General features: G+C 42.8%; 1 protein-coding gene across 2 annotated transcripts in view; it reads right to left on the reverse strand.

Moving 5' to 3' along the window:
* Positions 1-22,500, reverse strand: part of pcsk5b (proprotein convertase subtilisin/kexin type 5b) — a 76,727-nt gene that overhangs the window by 11,070 nt on the left and 43,157 nt on the right. For both annotated transcript variants that reach the window (XM_080434055.1, XM_080434054.1), the window contains exons 10-17: positions 13,184-13,287; positions 11,853-11,970; positions 6,502-6,690; positions 5,545-5,681; positions 5,228-5,362; positions 4,913-5,015; positions 1,477-1,670; positions 178-262 (exon numbers count right to left, since the gene is read on the reverse strand). In XM_080434055.1, the coding sequence (XP_080290181.1) occupies positions 178-262; positions 1,477-1,670; positions 4,913-5,015; positions 5,228-5,362; positions 5,545-5,681; positions 6,502-6,690; positions 11,853-11,970; positions 13,184-13,287 (1,065 nt within the window). The remainder of the gene's footprint in view (positions 1-177; positions 263-1,476; positions 1,671-4,912; positions 5,016-5,227; positions 5,363-5,544; positions 5,682-6,501; positions 6,691-11,852; positions 11,971-13,183; positions 13,288-22,500) is intronic.

The following is a 22,500-nucleotide window of genomic DNA, read 5'->3' on the forward strand; positions in this document are numbered from 1 at the left end:
TCAGTAGTTAAGTAGTTTTGAACATTTTATTAGGCAAAAAAGGTAAACAGCACAATTACATTTATAATACTTTGTCTAAAAGGTCAGTCCAAAAAAGTCCTTGCGGTCTTGTTTCCATTGGGGTCCTTGGTATTCAATTCACAGACACATATAGTAGCAACCAAACAGTTAAGTTACCTCATCCCTGGTTTACATTCTGTGCAGATACTCGAGGTGGTGCACCTCTTGCAGTTCTCAGGACATCTCCTGCACATGTTGGAATCTGGAAGACGGAAGGTCAGTCAGTCATACACAGTGACTAATACGAACCAGAAGTCTGGTCACATTCAAAATGAAGGAGTGGATGAAGGGAGTAGGGGAAAAGCAGAACAGCGAGGGTAAAGGTGAAGAGGGAGGGTGAGAGGGCCGATGTGTGGCGGAGGAGGTGAACAGGAGGCAGGGGAGGGAACGGGGCTGAACAGAAAATGTCATGAGGCTGAGGTGGTCAGAGATGTATTATACTGTAGAAGAGACGGCAGTAGCCGATAGGGCAGACAGCAGTGCAGAGTATATGAAAATTTCAAAGGGTAGACTATATGCCATGATACACCTTTGAGACATTGCACATGGGCAAAAAGTCCCCATCCCCCAAAGAAAAAAAGTTAAAAAAATTAAATAGTGAAAATAGTAAGCTTTCACCTTGTGAGCTTGAGGATCGGATATCTTCACTAGTTATCATACGACAAAGCATATAGGGCTTCATTTGTTAAATCTACATGGATTGCAGTTTTACTGTCACAGAACACACTAAGCAACATTCCCTAAAAATTGTTTCCACGAATCATGACATATGTTGTGTCAGCAAAATCGGATCGTGTTTCTACGAATTAGGGGGAAGGAGGGAGGCTAAAGCCTAGTTCAGACCAAAGATTTGTGACGAGATTAAACTGATTTAAACATTATTCATACTGCCTCCTAGAACAGTGTCACAAGCCGAAAATAAAATACAAGCTCACAACGCGTTGCATCTGTGACGCGTTGTGAGCTTGTATTTTAGCTTATATGAGCTTATATGTCTGCCATTTTTGGTGTGCGACAGCATCGTAGAACAGAGCCCGTTCTTGGGTATTTTTACTTCCCAGAATCTGAAAATACAGGATGCTTTCCACAAAGATATAGAAGGATCACGCACAACAAACAAGGTTAATTTCTTTATTTCTTTCCAGAGAAAATAGAGATATTTCTGTGAAAAGCATCGTCAGTGAAAGGTGCAGTGTTTTCAATTCAAATTAATGTATTTTCAGTGAGGAACTTTGTGTAGAAAGTATTACAGATGTTATGGTTAAAATGGTCAGTAATGTCAGTCATTACGGTCTATGATAAAACCTGAGCCCATTGATGTTGGAAACAAATGTTATCATTATTTCCAAAAATCGTTTACTTGGCAAAGAGTACAGAGGATTGTTAATATGGCCGGCATTAAAGTCTGCAACCCACCATGCTCCAAGAAGAACCCATCCGCACAGCTGGCAACGCAGGTGTTGGAACCCTCGCTGAGGTGGTACCCCACCCTACAGGTGGTGCACTGGTCGCTGCGGCTACCAACACATGTTTCACATGACGACCAACACTTCTTGCAGCGCTTCCTGTCGTCACGGAAAAACCCACTGGGACACTCGGGCACACACATCCTAGAAAAGAGAAAAGAGAGAGGTACAGTAAGAAGGAGAGAACATGTGGAATGGAAGCGTGTGTGTGTGATAGGGATAGTTGGACGGTGATGGCGAGGGGAAAAAGGAGGTTGACAATTTTGTATGCTAGTAGTTCATATGGACTTGTTGAACAGGGGAAACATCTGAGTAATGAGGGTCCATCCATTTTTACACTCTCAGGGGCAAATTCACAAAAGGATTGCACAGCTTTAATGGCTGTTAATCTTCTCAAATGAAGCAAAAATAAACTGTGTAAACTTAAAGGGTTGTCCACACCAGGAATGATAACTATAAAGCTCATTATAATGATAGATGATGTGAGCATCCACACTGATGAATGATAACATTTTGCTTGAATGTGACATGTACATTGGGATGGATATTGATTGGATATCGGTGTTTCTATTATTAATCAAATCGCTGTGAAAGTGATCCCAATGACATCATTCCCCACTGTTGTTGTCGTTATATTTGTAGTGTGGACTCCACCAACCGGGAACAAGTTTTAAAATGACATATTTAGTTATTGCTACAGTTATTTGATTGAATACTTTATCAAAGTGCAATAATTAAGAATGCTAAAATGGATAAAATCACAGAAAAGCCATAGACTGCGGTCCAGTGTTCTTGTTATGGACGGCCCTTAATTCTCAAAGCACCAGCAAAAGGGTGAAATGCACCCTTTTGCTCTGCACTGCCAAGTAAATACCATCTCAGTGCTACGGTACGACACCATTTGCACATGTTTATATTGAGGTATACATTTGGCCCAAACCTGCCCTTTTATATTCAAATGGGCCTCATTGCAGAAAAAAAGAAGGCCAATTCAAAAACACCAACACCAGTGAAAGTTATTAGCGTCTTCAGAGAGTTGGTGGTAACTGAAGCACATGTATACGGTCTGTCACGCCCAGACTTTCTAGTGATCATGGCGGCAGCAGTTATTATAACCAGACTACGGCCTCATGCTCATGAGTAGATATTTAAACCCTCTACTACAGGTGTGTCAAACTAATTTGAGGTCATGGGCCGATTGGCCAAAATGCGACTTTGACACATTACTTTTTGTCTATACATGGGTGCATTCTCCCAACGCTGACAGGCACAGATGTAGTCATTATATTCGGTCATAACACACAAAAATTATGGGTAAGATCCTTAGGCTAGGGATTTCAGGTCTAGGACTAAACAGGAATGTTTACACTAGTATATAGTATTTTATTTGGACTTCATACATTGTCCTGTGTACAGCAGCTTTCAGCCTGCAGGGTCCAAGCATCTAACGGCCAATCAACGTGCCTACGGTGCACGCTGTGCGTTCTATGATGAAACGAGTGTGCAACCAGTGGACTTAATTGTGGCAAGGTAACCCGTGTAATTATCTTTTACAAACAAAACATCAAAATGCCTTCGGTTGAGTGCATTGGCTCTAATAAAACTACATGTTTTTCTTTGTACACAGGGCATTTTCAGGCTTTTGTTAAGCTTACTTAATGCCTTGGCACCAGTTCCACAAACTCCTCAGTGACCCTCAAATATGCATCGGCACTCAGCACACAAATAAATAGTGCAGCGTAAAGCCACCATTTAGTTATACTTTGCCACATAGATAATTGCAATCAGATGCAAAACGAGGGCAAATTGCACTCAGCTGCGAAATGTTATGGGTGCGCTCGTGCTGCCATATCATTATCGCAATATCTTTTTGAATCAGACTTTAAGACGGGGCAGATAGCGGGTGCAAGTGATGTGCAATAGAAGTTGCTATCAGTGGCCGGAATCCCTAAAGAGTTAAATGAAAGCTCTGGATTTTTGCAGTGTATGCTTGTGCTTACAGTAAGAGGAGGGAGAGAAAGTGTGCGTGCCTGTAATTGTCTGTCTTATATAGGGAACAGGTGTCACATCTGTTGGATAACTTCACAGCCCTGCACTCATTAACACTTTTTCACACATTACAATGTTCCCACATATGGCAGGGCACGCATGCAGCACATTAGGTCTACTTAGTTGCACACTGGTGGCAAGCACCGAAAAGAGCAGATCTACAAGCTAACAACAACGTGTTGCGAGCTTGTAGATCGTCTATTTTCAATGTGTGATGCCCACGTACAACTAAGTATAACTCGGGCTTAAGGCATGTGCACAAAGTCTTGCATTATGACATTTTCACCCTCATCTCACACTGGACTTCTCTATCACCCACCCACCCACCCACCCCCACACACACACACACACACACACACACACACACACACACACACACACACTTGACTCCCACTCCCTCCAGTTAGTCAAGGCCATCAAAGACATAAGGAGGGATGTAATTACCTGAACATTAAACAGCACTTCTGCTTCTCTAGTCCCACCCCTCCCAGCGTCATTCATCAATTGCTCCCCAATGGAAGTGTTAAAGTGCAGTGCATCTCTAAAGTGGACTAATGATAAGGCAGTGCCCGAGTTTCCCAGCTTGCCTGCATGCACCTGCACAGCTTGTCTTTTATTAGACCCACGACACAAAGGCAATTACAAAGGACTTTGATCCATGAACAAACAGTGTCTCACACACACAGTACTGCAATGTAGAAGTACTCTGTTACGAGTAAAAGTCCGGAATGAAAATTTTACTTGAGTAACAGTACAAAAGCATTGGTATGTAAATGTACTTAAAAGTACTAAAATGTTCACAATCACAATGGCCTAGGTATAACATAGGGCTAAAGTGGTTAATGTATGTTTTATAATGTAATAATTTATATCTGCAAAGTAACTAAAGTTTTCAAATAATTGTAGTGGAGTAAAAGTACAATATTTGCCTCTGATATGTAGTGGAGTAGAAGTAAAAGTATAGACAATTGGAAATACTCCAGTAAAGTAAAAGTACCTCAAAATTGTACTAAAGTACAGTACTTGAGTAAATGTACTTAGTTACTTTACACCACTGGATATGTCCAACATCTACGTGTGTTATATGTAGTCCCAAAATCGTTCACAAACACAAGTACGTACTCACACACAAAGAAACCCCTTTATATGTATTGATGTAAAACTAGGAGACTTAACACTGATATTCAGCAACATAAGGAGAACACCCAGAATATCTAGAATGTTTGGAGAATTTAAAAAATATTCACGTGTTTGTGGAAAATACAATGGGCCCAGTTATCCTCAAAAAAGAGGACTACAATTTCATGCTCAAAGAGTTGAGAACATTTGAATCTGACCTGGTATTGTTCTTGAACTTGAGGAAATAATGGAGGCAGTTGATGCAGTGATGGGGTCCAGGACCCTCACAGCCATTTTCATTGCACTCCGAGTCGCATGGGCCTAGAGAGACAGATGATGAATCAACACAGGTACAAGTTTTATAATCAACTAAATATGAGTTATGTAGACAAACGCTAAAAAAAATAAAATATTTATCACCAAGCTGTGGGAAAACTATGGAAAAAACACAGATGCCAGATCCATAGACAACCAGGTGCTACAGCAAATAGCTTTTGGCGGCAGCACCTGTTTGTCTGGCCTCAATTCCTTACCATTGTATTCCTCTGTTAACTCCTCGTCAGTGGGTGCCACCAGGTCTGTGGAGCGGGGCTTGTCACTACGTAGAGGCGTAGAGTATGGATGCAGAGACGTACCATAAAGCACCAGTGACCACTCCTTCAGCTTACCTTTACACATAAAAAGGCATTAGGAAAATCAACCTAGATTAGTAGCTAGTGGTGCAACAGTAAATAGGAAATACCGGTAATCAATATATATTGTTTCATTCGATTAATCAAAAAAGTAATCGATAGAATAATGGCTAAGAAAGTAATCGATAGTTGCAGCCCTATTAATAGCTATTCCATACCAGGTACTTTCTGGCTACGGAGCTGAGACGGTGAGTCATGGATCTCTAGGATCCAGTCTCCAGCAGCCTTTTCTCCCCAGCAGTGGGTGGTCATGAACTCCCAGTTCTTAAACCCCTCCATGGAATGGTCAAACAACCTGGACAAAAGAACACACGCACGCCAAATGTACACATGCCCACGCAAAGTATGCCATTGAGAGGAGTTAACACCCAGAGTACTGAAAACTGTTACAAACAATCAAAACCAAGCAAGCACGCGCAATTAATGTCAGTAACTCGGTTGCAGATACATAAAGTTGCAACAGGATTTTGTTAATTTAAGTCTAGGCATTTCTTTACATCACACACTCCATATCCACTTTCTATTGATATTATCAATGTAACATCCACAAAAAAGATACATAATCTTGGTCAAAAACAACATTTTCATTAAAATTTAAGAAAAGACCATAATGTCTGGAGAAAAAAACAAAACATGAATTGTTCGCTGTAGAATTTATTTAGGTCCAATTAATTCGTGTTAATTTCAAATTAAGCCACTAATCTCATCACCACTGCAGTGTGTATTTAGACAGTACATTAAGAAGAATTATGTTCTCTGTGCATATGCTGGACTGTTTCATAATATTGTTGCTGTTGGGCAGGAACCTTGTATCGCCATATTTAAACTTTTTTTTGGTAAATTAATACCCTACTTTGTCGTACAAGAGTGTCACACAAAAGTAGCGAAAATAGCTGATGTTTGGAACATTATTGAAAATGAAAGTGGTTAAGTGTGTCTTTTAATATAAATATATAACCAATGAAAAGGTATTACCAAGAGTTTGTGACTAAATAACTACATGGGATTCATTGGAACACAGGTTTTTTTTTTTTCCAGAAAAGTGACGGTTTTGGACTAACAAGTGATGATAATATAGATAGCACAAGGAGATTAGGGCTCATGATGAGTCTTACCTGTTGGCGAGTAGCTGAGACTTGGTCCCTGAGGGGGAGGTGAGGTTGATCGACAGGTCCCCTCGACGGGGGTGTGTGATGGTGATGCGTACGACCACATGCTCCAGGTAGATCACGTGGTGGTTCGAGTTGTCAGTGCAGCCCGTCGCCTTGTACACAGTGCGCACTACATGCTCCGGGCGGATAGTTCTGAAACATAAAGATACCAACCAATCAGTTGGCAAACGTTATTAAACTGTAAAATCCACAGTGTTACTTTTCAGGATTTTACAGTGTACAGACTTTGGGGTTTGTCTCTAAACAAATAAAAATCAACCCTTAACCACTTGAGCCCTAGCATCCCTATTCTGGGGGAAACGTTTGACAAAAAAAATAGCTCAACGTTGTGAGCTTGTAGATCAGCTATTTTTGGCGAAGAGGTTTTGTGTAGATGGGGGGGGGAAAAGAGCAGACCAAGTACAGAGGCAACTCATGTCCAGTTAAACCCTTAGTAATACGTTAATATTATAACCTTCTATGAGGTTGGGCGGTTTGTGATTAGGGACACTTTTTAGAGCAGGTCCATAGACAATGAACAATTTCTGTGTTTCAAAGTATTCTGGACATAGAACATTTCAAATGTATAAATAAGCAAAACATTTATGCACTGTGGTAAGAAGGTTTATTCTAAGGTGATGGAAAAAAAGCATCATCCAAGCGAATATTAGTGCCACTCGTATATTTCTTTTAGTACATTTTTCAGAACATTTGAAGGAACTTAGTGAGCTTTGGAGAGTTTCAAGTTATTCAACTATTCTTCAAAATATTCTATAGAGCACAAAAGCATCAGCATGATAACATTGTGACAACGTCAGTATACAATGGGGGAATGTCGACATGCACAAAACTGTTCATCTGAACTCTATTCAGATGCTTAGTTCAGTAGAAACTCTGACAAGAATGAGCCTGATAACAAGAACAGTGTTATTTGTTCTGTCTGCTATACATAAACTAACAGCAGCACATGGTCCAATAGCCAATACAAATATCGGTTGTATGACATATGAATAACAGACTAAAACAGCTGTGGTATGATGTCATACATGAGCCATAGAATAACCAAACAAAACACCAATGGTCTGGTCCAGCACATGAAGCAGTGAATGTCATCGTGCCAGAATTGGGCTTAGGAGAATAGAAGAGTCATAAGTTATTATTCTACAGCAGTACAACGTGAGGCTAGCCAGTGCCTGGGCCAAATCAACATGTCTACAACACTGGATCAGAGACAGGTGCTGTTGCTGGAAACCATAACCTAGCTGGCAGAAATGCACAAAAGAATCACTGTGATTTAATTTCTCTGTCTCCGTGATGGTAATGACTTGCCTTGTTTAGTCTTGTATTGGAAACCAGGCAATTGGAATCACTGTTGTCAGGGTGGCATTGATATTTTAACCTCTTAAACCCAACAGTATATCGTTTGTTGTACGTCAAGTAGCGACAATAGCCGATCTACAAGCTCACAACTAGTCACGTTGCACTTGCAACACGTTTTGAGCTTGAAAGATGTTAACAAACCCAGAATAGGGACGCTAGGGTTCATGGGGTTAAAAAGGACTTAAAGGAGAATTCCGGACAAATTAAGTGTTATCTTTGATGTCTCGTTACTCACCTACCGATGTGAAAAGTAGCGGTTTTTTTTTTCATATATTCCCCTGTCGTCATTTTTTAAACACCCTCCGTTGTTATAATGGGAGCGTGAGGGTTAGTGAAGTTCGTCTATTATAACCGACGCAATGTTATTTTTTTCTCTACTACGATTCATTGTAGAGTCTCATGATAGTCAAACATGCGCTGAAAATTCCTGCGAGCCTGCCGTTAATGGCGAACGATTTAACACTGGTTGCTTGTTTCCAGAATCTGGCAACACGAGTTGCCAGGTTCTGGAAGAAACAAGCAACCAGTGTTAAATCGTTCGCCATTGACGGCAGCCTCGCAGATAGTTTCAACGCATGTTTGACTATCATGAGACTCTACTATGAATACTAGTAGTGAAAAAAACAACTTTGCGTCGGTTATAATAGACGAATTTCACTAACCCTCACGCTCCCATTATAACAACGGAGGGTGTTTAAAAAATGACGACAGGGGAATATATGAAAAAAAAAAACGCTACTTTTCACATCGGTAGGTGAGTAACGAGACATCAAAGATAACACTTAATTTGTCCGGAATTCTCCTTTAACTGATACAACACAGATGTAAATTAATATAATCCAATAAATCTACAAGGAAAAAAAAGAGGTTCATTTTGTTCTGAAGATAAAACATTTCTTGGAATGTATTCCTTAAACTTGGCTCAAGGATTAAATGTGAAAATATAATAACGAGGGTCCTTTGACAGCTGAAACTTGTTACTTGCCATAAAAATCATGACAGGTCTCTACACCCAAAAAAAGAGGTTGGAAAAAATCTATATATACACTCGAAATATTTTGCAGGATTTTATTGTTATATTGTTTTTCATGCATATGATCATTTTCCTCATAGATCTAGTTTAATGTGCCAACTTTTAACCAAGTTGAAATGATGTAATCATTTTCCTGATATCAGTGAAATATGCCAGAAATATCGTTAACCACTTACAGTATACCCTATATACTTAGTTGACCAGGTCCCCCAGGGGTTTATCCTTGGTCCCCTCATGTTTTTCCTCTACACCAAATCTCTTCTCCGAAAATCGCAACGCATCGCAACGCATTGTGAGCTAGTAGATCTGTTATTTTCGCCAAAATGTTCACCGGAGAAATGTGGCTAAAGTACAATAATGAGTATTAATACAACTTCTCTCTATAAACGTAGCTGTTAGGCTTCTTGCATGCCTTTTATTTTTCTTCTGACAGCAATGTCATAGAAGGTTAAATCCCTGCTGAGATCTCTTTTTCCAAGGAAGAGCAGGCTAAGGAAGCCATGAGCACATCGAATTACAGACAAAGCAATCCAAAAGGACTCCCTCTCCTTGTCCTTGCTCCAGGCTGGCCTGAATCCATCTCATCTCCCAACAGTAGTCGATTACTGATTGGAAGGCTGACAGTGATGAGGAGAGCTGGGGACGACAATGGCTGACTTCATGGCATTGGCACCTCTACACAACAACAACGTCCAGAAGCAGCAATGCCAGAGCAGTATCGAACCCTTAACCCCTATATACTGTACTGTGTTGACCGGAGTCACCTCCTTTTTTTCCCCTCTACACCAAATGTCTTGACCGAAAATAGCCCATCTACACGCTCACAACGTGCCGCAAAGCAATGCATTGTGAGCTTGTAGATTGGCTATTTTCACTAGTATCGCCAGGATTTAAGTGGTTAACAGGTTTATAAAAACAGAGTAGAGACAACACTGGTGTTACCGAATACACGTTTACTGTGCAGTCTTTTCAGTTCAAGCATTGCAACAAGAAGTTTGTTTCCAGTTGAGGTCCAAAAATGCTAGAGGGGGCTAGCAAAGTCTTTGTTTACCACTGAGTTCCTTTGTTTTCCTTAACATTAATTTAACCAGATTAGCCCTCATGAGATCTCCTTTTCTTCTTCAAACCACTCAGTCCATCTCCTCTCTTAGCGGTAGTTGATTACTGGCTCAAGAACCAATAGCAAATGTAAATATTTAATATTAAATCATTGAAAACAGAGAAACAGGCCGTGGTGATATTTTACTCTTGCATAAGCCATGGAACGAAAAGAGAGAGAAAAAAAAACAAAAAACTAAAAGAAATGCCTCTTCCAAAAGTAGTCTATTACTGATTGGATGGATGACAGCAGTAATGGTTGGGGAGAACAGGGCTGACATCACACCTCTGGCTTCTCAACAACAACACAGATATCGAAACCATACGCATAGAACTGACCAGAGCAGATGCAGGGCCAATTAGGACATGTCTGATCGCACACAGATCAGCCAGTTTTCCCCGCGTGTGTGCTCCAAAGGGGAGTGAAGCGAACGATTGCAGACAGACATTACCGAACGCCCTCTGAGGGGCCAGCCAGAGGGTGTGTGGGAATGCGGCAAATCTGCGGCGGCTGTGGTTATGTAGCAAGCTAAAGGTGCAATAACACAAGGACACAGACATACGCACATGTACATGTACTTTCTCAAATGCACACAGACACGTGACACATGCACAAGTCTGATCTACAAAAACAAATGTAATAGCCGATCTACCAGCATCACAACACATCGCAATGTGATGTGTAGTGAACTTGTAGATCTGCCATTTGAAAAATAATATGAATAGTAAAATTTCCCAAATCTTTCGCCTATAATGACATGCACTAAATAGGGACGCCCGGTTAAGTGGTTAATCAAGGGCAGACCAAAAACCTTTACGGCTCATTAAAATGTCTTTGTCTGTCACTGGCAACCTCATGCACTTAAGATACATGTACTATACCACAGGCTCAAATGTCAGAACAATTCACAGACTAAACCCTTGGGATAATTCATACTTTGAGGATAGGGATGTTTTGTTTTCCAGCTTGTTTTGGGCAGATTAACATGGCCTTTTTGCAGCGTGAACTTGTTTACCTTGCTCTTTTTAAACAAACAGTATTGTTTACAGTGGCCACTTTACAACGAGCTATGTGTGTGTGTGTGTGTGTGTGTGTGTGTGTGTGTGTGTGTGTGTGTGTGTGTGTGTGTCTGTCAATGTGGATGGCTGGAAGTAATGTGGAGGTTATAAAGGTCTAAGCAAGAAAATGACTACCCCCGCCTCTCCTCCAACGCGCACGTGCGCGCACAGACACACATACACAAAGTAACTGTAAGTGAGTCAGGTAGAGGTACGGTGCTTTGACCAAACTATGACACATAGTAAGTGAAGATATAAAAACACCCATATGATTCTTTGACTATAATAAAACGCATCAGTAATCAATATTTAATCAATAACATATCACAATCTTATTTGCTGCCCTCTGAAATCTGTAATATTAAAATCCCTATGACTGTTCTTTTATGCCTTGCTTTTTGTCACTGCAGCAGCTCAATTGATCTGTTAAATTAGCTGTGCTTTAAGACCAAAGAAACCTGGGGTTCTCTTGAGTTTATGTTTTGTGGCCTATAATAGTCTTTAAGTGTCTTCTCTGTGTTTTTACACACAAATAAAAAAGGAATCAATGTGACTGTCAAATCAATAGTGTGACACAAGTGCGTAAGTGTGTGTGTGTGTGTGTGTGTGTGTGTGTGTGTGTGTGTGTGTGTGTGTGTGTGTGTGTGTGTGTGTGTGTGTGTGTGTGTGTGTGTGTGTGTGTGTGTGTGTGTGTGTGTGTGTCCATGTTTGTGCGTGCGCCATGTGTGCATATGCGTGTGTCTACCTGATCTGTCGGTCTGCACTCTCCACACAAACGTGCTGGCCAGGAACTTGCTTCCATATCTCTGCCTCCTTCACCATTGCCTCGGCATCCATCAGGCCAAAGCCATACAGGTGGCTGACTATTAAACACAAGAGCTGTCAGTCAAAAAGGCCTCCAGCGCTTTCCTCTGGAGTGCCGCCAACATTGGTAAAGATTTTTCAGCATAGTGAAGAAATTGTTCAAGACTTCTCTCTTGCCACATATTCAAAAGCTGTTTGCAGTGATTGCAGCTTATCAGAAATCCCCAAAAGGGACAGGGTATTTCTGACGACGTAACCGAATAAGGAGCCCTTGATAAGACTTTCAGTTTTTATTTGTAGCCATCAATGCATTAGTCTAAATGTGCATAATGGGAACATAAACATGTATCCCCAAATTGCTTATTAAACTCCAAAAGTACTCCCGGTGTGCAAAGTCGTAACTTCCCAGAGTTAATGTGTGTAAAGCAGAAAGGGCAGATGAGAAAGGGCACATTTTATCAACACAGCCTTCACAAAAAGCTGCAGAATCAGTTTTTCATTAAGAAACTGAAACTTCAGCGAAAGGGTTTCTACAGTAACTTGTCTGTATAGCTAATCAATGTGGATTCCTTCAATACTTCTGTCCACATTTTTAGCTCCAATATGCTTTTGCCTGCGATCCCTGCCTGTGTTATGTTGCCCCCTCCCAGACACACACACACACTCCTAAATTCCTCACCACTTGGAAAGTCACTGGGCCTGCTGCCTGGCTGACCCCCAGTTCTCTCTCTCTCTCTCTCTCTCTCTCTCTCTCAAACATGCACGCACGAACACACACACACACACACACACACACACACACACACACACACACACACACACACACGGACACACACGGACACACACAGTTATAATCTCTCTAGACAGATTCTGCAAACAGCAGAATCTGTCAGCACCACTGCCCTAAACATGTAGTAGTGTTGTTGTTAGTAGGAATAAACACAGAAGCACCCGGGAGAAAGTGGACTAAGAAAGGGGAGGAGCCAAACCGTGTTCCTGTTTCTACACAAAAAAGGAGGTGGTGCCCCTAAAGGAGAAAAAAATGTAATCCTTTTTTTTTACCAAATGGGCTCCCAGATTGTGAAAAAAAAAGAACAACACATAGCTGGCAGCAATTAATGTTTATGATAGTTTATGTAGATTATGTGATCTAGACAGAAACATGGAGATATGAGTGAGGAGGATTGAGTAAACCAAAGTGTAGGGGCTGTGGTAAAAAGACTATATACACAGCAAAATCTTGTGTGTCAAATCAAGTCAAATAACACTTACCATTGTAACCAGCCGCATTGGTCTTCCAGTCAGGGGCGTTGAGATGTCCTGCTCTTGAGGTCTTCACGATAATATGTTGCACATCTCTCCATGACAGCAGAGGACTAGTGGAAGTGAAAACAAAATAACAGACTTATTCCTAAGTCAGAGGAGTAACCAATTAAAAATAACCAAAAGTAAAATGTATGGTGCCAACAACCTTTACATAATCATTTGGATATTCACACAATGAGGTCATTGGAAGGGGGTGAAAGAAATGGAAGGCAAATGATGAGATGACATTTTATTAATTACGAAATCAATGTACTATAGATGGATGATCAGTGAGACAGAAAATCACAGACAGGAATAGAAGGGTCACAGAGATGCCTACCAACCTCTCTCCCTCCCTACCTCCCACCTACCCTCCCTCCCTCCATCCATCCATGCCCACTTTTTCTCAGATCTCACGTGAGATCCATTACAAGATGGCAGCCATGTGTCTCAACCCCTTTGATGTCCAAACGCTACATTAAAAAGGAAAAACCAGGAAGAAGTGGGTCACCAAGTTTCCTGGGAATCCCTTCCATCTCATATGCCAACCAGATGCTCAGTTCCCTCCCCTTGTGCCGCTGCCTCGCCCTCCTAGAGGACCGAATTCCACGGTCTGAATTGAAATTCTGAGGCAGCAGAGTGTTTCTGTGCAGCTTGTAACTTTAATGTGAGTACACCATTGCAGCTGTTTTAGCATTAAAACTTTACGTCCCACAGCAGGATTTGACAATTTGTTAAAGGTTATTTTCAGGCCTGATTGCGTGGTATACTACACTGAAGAGAATAACAGGGCTGATGTGAGAGAGCAGCGAGATGGGGGGCACAGCAAAGAATCTGATTTGAACACTCAAACAGCCACCAGGATGATGATGGGCCATCAAAGGAGGTTCTTCCTTGGCTTCCTCCACTCCCGTATGTCATGAGCGAGGATAACATCTGACAGCAGTTAAGCTAACAGTGGACTATCAAACTATCACAGCACTAAGAGCTTGAATAAGAGCTCATCTTTTCACATTAAGCTGTCTATCAGTCCTTGACTTTTGACAGAACATAGTCAAATGGATCAACAAACTGCCAATTATGCCTCGCTAGAAATGACTTAGGGTGTGAGGGTGCCTTTGAAAATTGCATTCCTCTGATGCCAGATATATTACAGCCATTCACAATCACTTTGACTTAAACAGGTTGCTACACATAATTCGTTACTGCACGTCTCTCCATAACCCTTCTCGTCCCCACCGATTTACTCAGAGACAGAAATAAAAGGTCAAAATAATTAAAATATTGTCATAGTATTACAAAATAGATGTGGAGAAGTGCTATGAAAAGCCAGAATAATTAATGATCAGATCAATATTAAATAGGCTTAGCTTTCCCCCTGTAATTATGGTTCCATAAATGTTTCATGGTCATTAATTAAAAGTGGCTTTGGCGTCATTATCTAGGCCACAACAGACTCCCTATAAACAAGCCAATGCTAATTAATGGAGCAGCTCACATGGTAAAAAAAAACATAGTCAAACATATCTCAACATCTCATCTAGGTTTTTCTGTGCTCCTCCCAAGTGTGACTCTGGATGAAATGCATTCGAGATAGGAGGAGATGGGGAAAGAGGGAGAAGGAGGAAAAATTAAGAGGAAAGAAGGGCAAAGATGCTGCACAGTAAAGTCCTGAGTGTTCATTTAAACACTGAGGATTTCACTGTGTGGGCCCAAGATGTTTAGTCAGAGTGACTTGTCAGACTAGCTTCATTCAAAGACTGTCAGCTTTTAGCTCATGGATAGAATGTTATAACCAATATTCTAATTCCCTACCATTTCCGTTTTTGTCACCAAAATGCTCCCTGGAGATTAGGTTCTTAGGCCGGATTATCCCAATGAATTTATTGTTTATCCCTTCTTATTTCATTATTTACACTATCACTGACCTTCCCAGTTCTACACTTCAAGGAGGAAGGGAAAATAAACAAAGAAAAGATTCTTAAACTCTAAAGCCTAATCATATCTACAAGATGAGAGATGAATAACAGATTTTCACACGGTCGTACAATTACATAATTATGAATTACACCTAAACCTGACATTAAACCCAAGTGTAGTCTAATTCACAAATAACTCTCCACTCATCAACATCTGATCAATCAATGTCTAATTAGCCCAGAATTAAGTCCTTGCGACAGCACTCTTAAGTATAGTTAGCTAGAAAGATATGTCTCCTCGGAGCACAGGTCTCCTTTGGATAAAGTCGCTATATAAATGCACCATTTACCATCTACAATACAGAGTAAACTCCTCAGTGCGTAAGACAGGTTTGGCGTAAAGGCATCTCGATGATGTGCAAGCAGCCCACTTGCTTTAATTCAGCAGATAAAAGGGCAGATATCATCAGCACCGCTCAAAGAGTTTCTACAAACAGTTTTCTTGCAGTATAATGTGTGCCTGCATGTCTACTCAAGCAAGGGACTGAGTGGAAGGATAAGAAAGAGAACATTTGCATGACAGGAAAATTCTGAGAGAAAAAGAGAGAGAGAGCGAGAGTGAGAGAGACTAATATGGCAGGCAAGCAAGAAGCAGTTTGAGATAATCTTGTTGAGGAAACTGGCTTAGGTGGCCATGACTGCCAGGATACAGAGTATATTTTCTACGGAGTGGATTTAAATTGGATTATCCAGGTTAAATAGAATGACCTCAGCTGACGGAGCTTCTCAACTTGTGATAATAGGGAAAAGCCCAATTCAGAGTCTCTGCAGCTGCACTGCACACATTGTGATTCAAGAACCAGGTACATACAGTAGGGTTGATGGGTTCAAAGAGGGCCGGGGAAGGGGGGTTCAGACATGCCGTGGACCAGAAACTTCTCTTATGTTGCCATTTATAAATGGGACAGAAACTAAGTAAAAAGGTCACTCTCAACATGAGCTCCAGGCCACTAAAATGTCTGTACAGCACTTTTTGTTACAGAAAGTTTGAAATTGACTTAATCCACGGTGCTTTTACCTTAGGTTGTATAGCTACTGTACATGGGCATGATTTAAATCCAAATATTGTCAATCATCTTTGTTTGCTGCTTCTGTGCTCCGCAGGCTGAATAACTTTTTTTCCTCTCACCATTCACTCTGACTAGTAAACTGTCTCAAAATCACACTTCAGGAGCAACCCAATAGCCGAATGGTTAGGGGGCGCATACCACATGGCTGCAATGCTCTGATAAGTCCCCTGGTTCAATTCCAGGCTGCCCAGACCATTTGCTGAATGTCATCACCCTACACTCTCTGCATTTTCTGTCTCACTCCACAATGCAAAAAGAAATATACAAAATATATCACACTTTAATTAAAAAACAAACACCAACAAAGCCGATTCTCCCAACATATTAAAAAACATTATTCTGGTAGTTATGTTTAGGAAAGTTAAAATCACTGAGCCAAAGAAATTGCCAGGTTACCAATGTTGGTGTAACAGGAGTGATGACAAGTGATGATATGTGAAATAGGCAAGAAAAAGGTGAAAGGTCTGGTATTCATAAATATAGGTCCGGATCCACTTAAAATAAAAATGAGATTTTGAGACCTGGTTCTCCATGCAATGAGAGTTAATGAAGGGGGACAAAATGCTACTTCTGGTTCCTCAATCATGGAGTAAAGCAGTAATAAACTAGAAAAAGAGCACAGGTCTCCACCAGGTCGGGTAGGTTAGTGTGGGCCAGCAATGTTTAGAATTCGGCAATCAGGCTGGAATGTGAAAAATCGGGCGGATCCGTCTTAATCACTTGACTAAAGAGATAATATGTACCGATTTGCGTGATGTTTGGACAACAGTTGTAGGAGTAATATAAAAAAAATTGTTTGGTAGCACTTTAAAGGGACTACACCATGAATTTTAACTTTTTCTTCTTTTTGTGTGTTTTTGGTCTCCCCTACCTCTCTTCTATCCCCAAAAATACCCCAGTTTGAACACTCAGGCTTTCACAGCAAATCTGGGGTTTTCTGTAAATTGGTCTCAAAACAGGCCAAACTGATTTGGTCCCTGACGTCACGTCACGTCAGGGTACAATCCCTCCCATCTTTCAGTTCCAACCAAAAAAAAAAAAAAAAAAAAAAACACAGAACCAGGAGATAACATGCATACAAATTGGCTCAATAGCGCCCCGTGCCAAACAGGACAATGTGGTATTGCAGGTGAAAGTGCTTTATAAGCCAGAGAGAAGTTAGTTGGAATGAGTATATCTGAGGCTTGATTTAGGATCAAACCTTTTGAAAACGTTTCAGGGGAACAATATGATATTAAATATTATTATATTTTTTTTAATTCATGGTGTAGACCCTTTAAACGAACATCCTATTAACAAATTCGGCCTCCTGGTGGCGCTATAATAGGGCAATGTTGAAAGGGTGGCATTTGTTCCTCAACGTAGTGTGAATGCGCGTGCAAAGTTTCACCGCAATCGGACCGCTGCGTTCATGACTTGCGGCATTTTGTTCAAAACGGGCCACTCCTGCAAACTTTAGATGTCAATCTTAGCCAATCAGGATGGAATATGAAAAATCTAACAGATCCGTCTTGATCACATGACTATAGAGATCATGTGTCCCGATTTGCGTTACAGTTGGATAAAATCTGAAGGAGTAATATCCAAAAATATGTTTTACATAAGTCAGCCTCCTGGTGGCGCTATAAAAGGCAGATGTGAAAAATCCAGGCCAAAGGTTTTTCCTTGGCCTCTAGGGAGTGCACATACAAAGTTTTACACAAATCGGTGGTATTTCTTCCTCGGCCTAGTGAGAATGTGCGTGCACAATTTCACAGAAATTGCATGCTGTGCTCATAATTTGAGGCATTTTGTTCAAAAAGGAGCCCTCCTGCAAACTTTGGAAGCCATTCTTAGCCAATCAGGATGGAATATGAAAAATCTGAAAGACCTGTTTCGTTTAATGACATATAGAGATACTGTGTAGCGATTTACATGATGTGTGTGCACAGTTGCGCTGCAATCAAGCCAACAGTGCAGGAGATTAGCTGTCCACAGACGGAGGGGGCGACGGACACACACACACACACACACACGGACGGACAGGACAGATGGACGGACGGACAGGGTGCAAAACAGTCTCGGCCATGCCTTTCGGCCTGGCGCAGACAATTATTTGGACTCACTGTATATCATGGACAGGTATCTAATCAACACAAGGGTCTACCTAAGTTCATCACTGTTGCAGTCTATATACTGTTAATATAATGCATGGTTAAACACATCTTGTTGGCTATTCTGGAATGCCAATGTATCCCAACCATCAGTCCTCTTTTTATGAAGCAATAATTGAGGGAGCTGTATATGACAATCAGAATATCACTTGCATATGTGATAATACTCTGAAAGGAACCATTAAGTAGGGGTGTCCTAGCCTGGTAAACCCTCCCTCCGGAAATCTCATTTCCATTTGATTTCAGGAGTGAGTCTGGCCTGATCGCCCATTCTGCAATATTGGCTGTGTACACCAAATGGACGAGCCTATCAGCGTTGTCGCACATCGTTCTGTGATTGACAGCGACAGTTGGCCAATCAGGTGGCGAGTTCGAGTGAGCCCGAATGGCACAGAGTGCAGCCTGAATGCAGCCGACAAAACACGAACGGCAGCCATCTTTTATGTGCGCTATTTTCTCCGCTGTTTTTTTACTTCAAAAATCTCAAACTTCTATTTTGAGGCACGGAATTTACTTATATGATATCGTTTGGATAGAATTTAGTTGTTTAACTTCATATTGTATGTGGTCAATTAATCATGACGGAGCCTATTTAAAAATATAAATTTAGAGAACCGGCAGGGGCGGGCAGTGACACGCATGTATCCGAATAAGGCAACCTATTTTGGGCATGGCCGTCTCAAAAGTCCCGTTGCGTCACATTAGTCTGGTGAACTGCTGATTGGCTGAAGGGGAAAAACGATCATTGGCTGAAGGGGTTGTCAGTCAACGGTATTACTCCCGCCCAACTCCAGCCCACAGCCAATATTGCAGAATGGGCGATCAGGCCAGACTCACTCCTGAAATCAAATGGAAATGAGATTTCCAGAGGGAGGGTTTACCAGGCTAGGGGTGTCCGGGTGGTGCTGAGGTAAAGAACCTGCCCACCACCTCGGAAACTGGGATTTGATTCCTCCACAGTTCTTCTGGCTTGGCCACCCGGCCCAACGAACACAACTGACCCATTATCAGGAGGGGGTGATGGGGACTTGGAAAGCACAAGTACAACTGAAAAGGCAGGGACACGGTCGGTACACCTGTTTAGCAGGAAGCAGAACTGGGAGGGATAAAGTGTTTTATTTCAAATATTCACTCGATGTCTCGCCTATGGGAGAGCGCCCTCTGGCGTGATCACAGAAGCATTACCTTATAAACTCCAGACAAACCTTTGGCTGGATTCTGACCTCCCTCTGACTGGAGGGCCCGCCCTCCATCCTATATAAGTCAGGGGAGAGTCATTTTCCGTAATTCAGTTTTTCTTCTCGTTCGATCGAGGAAGCACCTTCTCAGTCCACCTTATGGAGTCGGCACGGCGAAAGTCTCATCAGGACAGGATAATATCTTGGACCGCGAGACGCTGCTGACGGTAGGTGTTGACTTTCTTTACAAAACCTGTGACAATATCGCATGGTTCTTCCTAGAGGAACTTAACATGTTCCCTAATTTTTCTAGCTTAAATTGCTAACGTGTAGTATAGTCTGCTACTTCTCAGTCTAGTAGCCGTGAGCCAGGGGATGAGCCTAATAAGCTCTCCTCAGCCCCACGGGCTGCTAGCCACAGTTAGCCCCGAGCTAGCTAGGAGAAAAACAAACACGCCAGCATAGTCTGCTCGGCCCCGTGTTTTGTTTTTCCCTCCTCCCTGTTCCGTTCTTCAAGCTTAAAACGCTTAACGTGAACATGGCCTCCGCAGCTCCGAAGAGCCGGACCGGGTCCAACAGAGCCCCGGTCCCGCAGAAAGAGTGCGAGACGCCACCGACTAGCATCATATACTACCAGCTAGCGTAGCGCGTCGTCACCGGGAGCTTAACAAGCTCCCACTAGCGACACTGCTTGCAGGCTATCATGCTAACACAGAGTAAACACGACATCTTAAGATCGTGTTTTTCTCCAGGGTGACTTCTTACCCACGAGCTAACACCGAGTAAACACACCAGCGTCGTCCGCTCTTAGTGTGCTTTCTCCGGGTCAGCGCTGCACGCCACCAACTGGCATCATAGGATACCAGCTAGTTTTTAGCATGTTGTCACCGGTGAGTTTAATAAACTCCCACTAACAACACGTTTGGCAGGCTACAGCAAACACGGCAGCATCTCTGCTTTACATCGTGGTTTTCTCCGAGGTGATTCTTAGCCAAGAGCTAAGACACTGAACAAACACACCAGTGTTTACACTCTTAGTGTGTTTTTTCTCTGGGACAGCCCTGCACGCCACCAACTAGCATAATACGCTACCAGCTAGCTTAGTGTGTTGCCATCGGTGAGCTTAACAAGCTCCCACTAGCAACACGTTACACACTGCGTGCTGACACAGAGTAAACACGACAGCATAACCTGCTTCACATCGTGTTTTCTCTCCGAGGTGGTTTTTAGCCCCGAGCTAAACACCGGGCAAACACACCAGCGTCGTCCGCTCCTACTGTGTTCTTTCAGAGACAGCCCTGCACGCCACCAACTAGCATAATATGCTACCAGCTTGCTTAGCACGTTGCCATCGGTAAGCTTAGAGCTCCCACTAGCAACACGTTTTGCACACTGCGTGCTATCACCGAGTAAAACACGACAGCATCACTGCTCCACATCGTGTTTTTCTCTCTAAGGTGGCCTCTTAGCCACGAGCTAAAACCGAGCAAACACACCAGCGTCTTCCGCTCTTAGTGTTTTTCTTTGGGACAGCTCTGCAAGCCACCAGCTAGCATCATAAACTACCAGCTGGGCAGGCTACAGTTAGCTACACGCTAACACCGACATCGTGTTGTTTCTCTGGGACAATAAAAGCTTAGCAAGTTTTTTCTCCCATACACGACTCCCCTGTTTTACAGACCTTGCCACAAACAGGCTCCACGCGTGTTGTGAACAATGACCGCTGCAGCCCAGCAACGAAGGGACCCCTGTCCCTCGAAAGAGTGCGGGGTCTGCGGGAATAGAATGTCGTGTCACGACGGACACAACTCATGTGTTATTTGCCTGGGACCGACCCACGCAGCCCGAGGGCCGTGTGAGGAAGGTCCGTTCCGCATAGCATGCGGACTGACTGAACCTAGGTTCGTCAGAAAACGGGCCATACATTTCCAAATGTTTGACCCGGCCATAGAGGAGTCCACGTCCACCGGGGCGGAGGGGGACGAACCCCCCCAAACCCCGCGAGGCGTCCCTTCTACACCAAGTTAGGAAGAGGACACGGACGAGGCCCAACTACTCCAGGGTACAGAATATGTCCCCTATAACCAGGTCATTGAGCAGGCGATTGGCCAGTAAAACGAGCCTCTCCCCACGACTCATACTCGACCTCGAGTTACCAGCGGCGTAGCCTATGGCCACAGCCGCAGCCAGTATGGGAGAACGGTTTAATGCCTACTCCCGTTGGCAACCAGCACTGGGACAACAGTTGACGTGTCCTGGGCTGAGCCCTACTCTTCCCGCTACCCGTGGAAGAAGGGGTTGCCACACACCTCACGTCAGAAGCCACGGCTCTGACACGAGAGCCCAACTCCATTGCGAAGCACGCGTCGCCTAAACGGCAGGCGCTCCTGCTTGCAACCTACAGGCCAGGGGGGGCACCCTAGCCAGCCAGAGGCAGGCCTCGGGCAGCTACTCTACAAGAGCGAAATAAAGAAAGGAGAGGGACATGGCTGGGACTATGTCAGGAGGAGACGGTGGACACCGCCTCCCCCTCTCTCTCTGGTGGTCCTAGAGTTCTGGTGACCGGGCGGGGCGGGGTGAACACGCTCCACCACCCGATGGAAGGGAGAATGACTTTACACACTATACATTATGTGGATAATGTTGTGTGAATGTAAACATGGGTTACGACTGTAACCCCGGTTCGCTGATGCTATGACCAAGATGTCTCCTTTGGCAAGACATCGGAGTGGTTATTAGAAATTGAACCCTCTCTACCTGTTTCTCTAATAAAATTTCAAACCGTTACAGCCTGATTTTCAGGGGCACGGCAAAAAGAAATGAAACAGGACAAAACCAGAACATAAGGGACACGAGCTCGCTACCACAGAGGTCTCACGGACACTTCATGGTAGCGGGGCGAAT

Source organism: Gymnoscopelus braueri (genome assembly GCF_963280865.1).
Source record: "Gymnoscopelus braueri genome assembly, chromosome: 7".
Taxonomy (NCBI): domain Eukaryota; kingdom Metazoa; phylum Chordata; class Actinopteri; order Myctophiformes; family Myctophidae; genus Gymnoscopelus; species Gymnoscopelus braueri.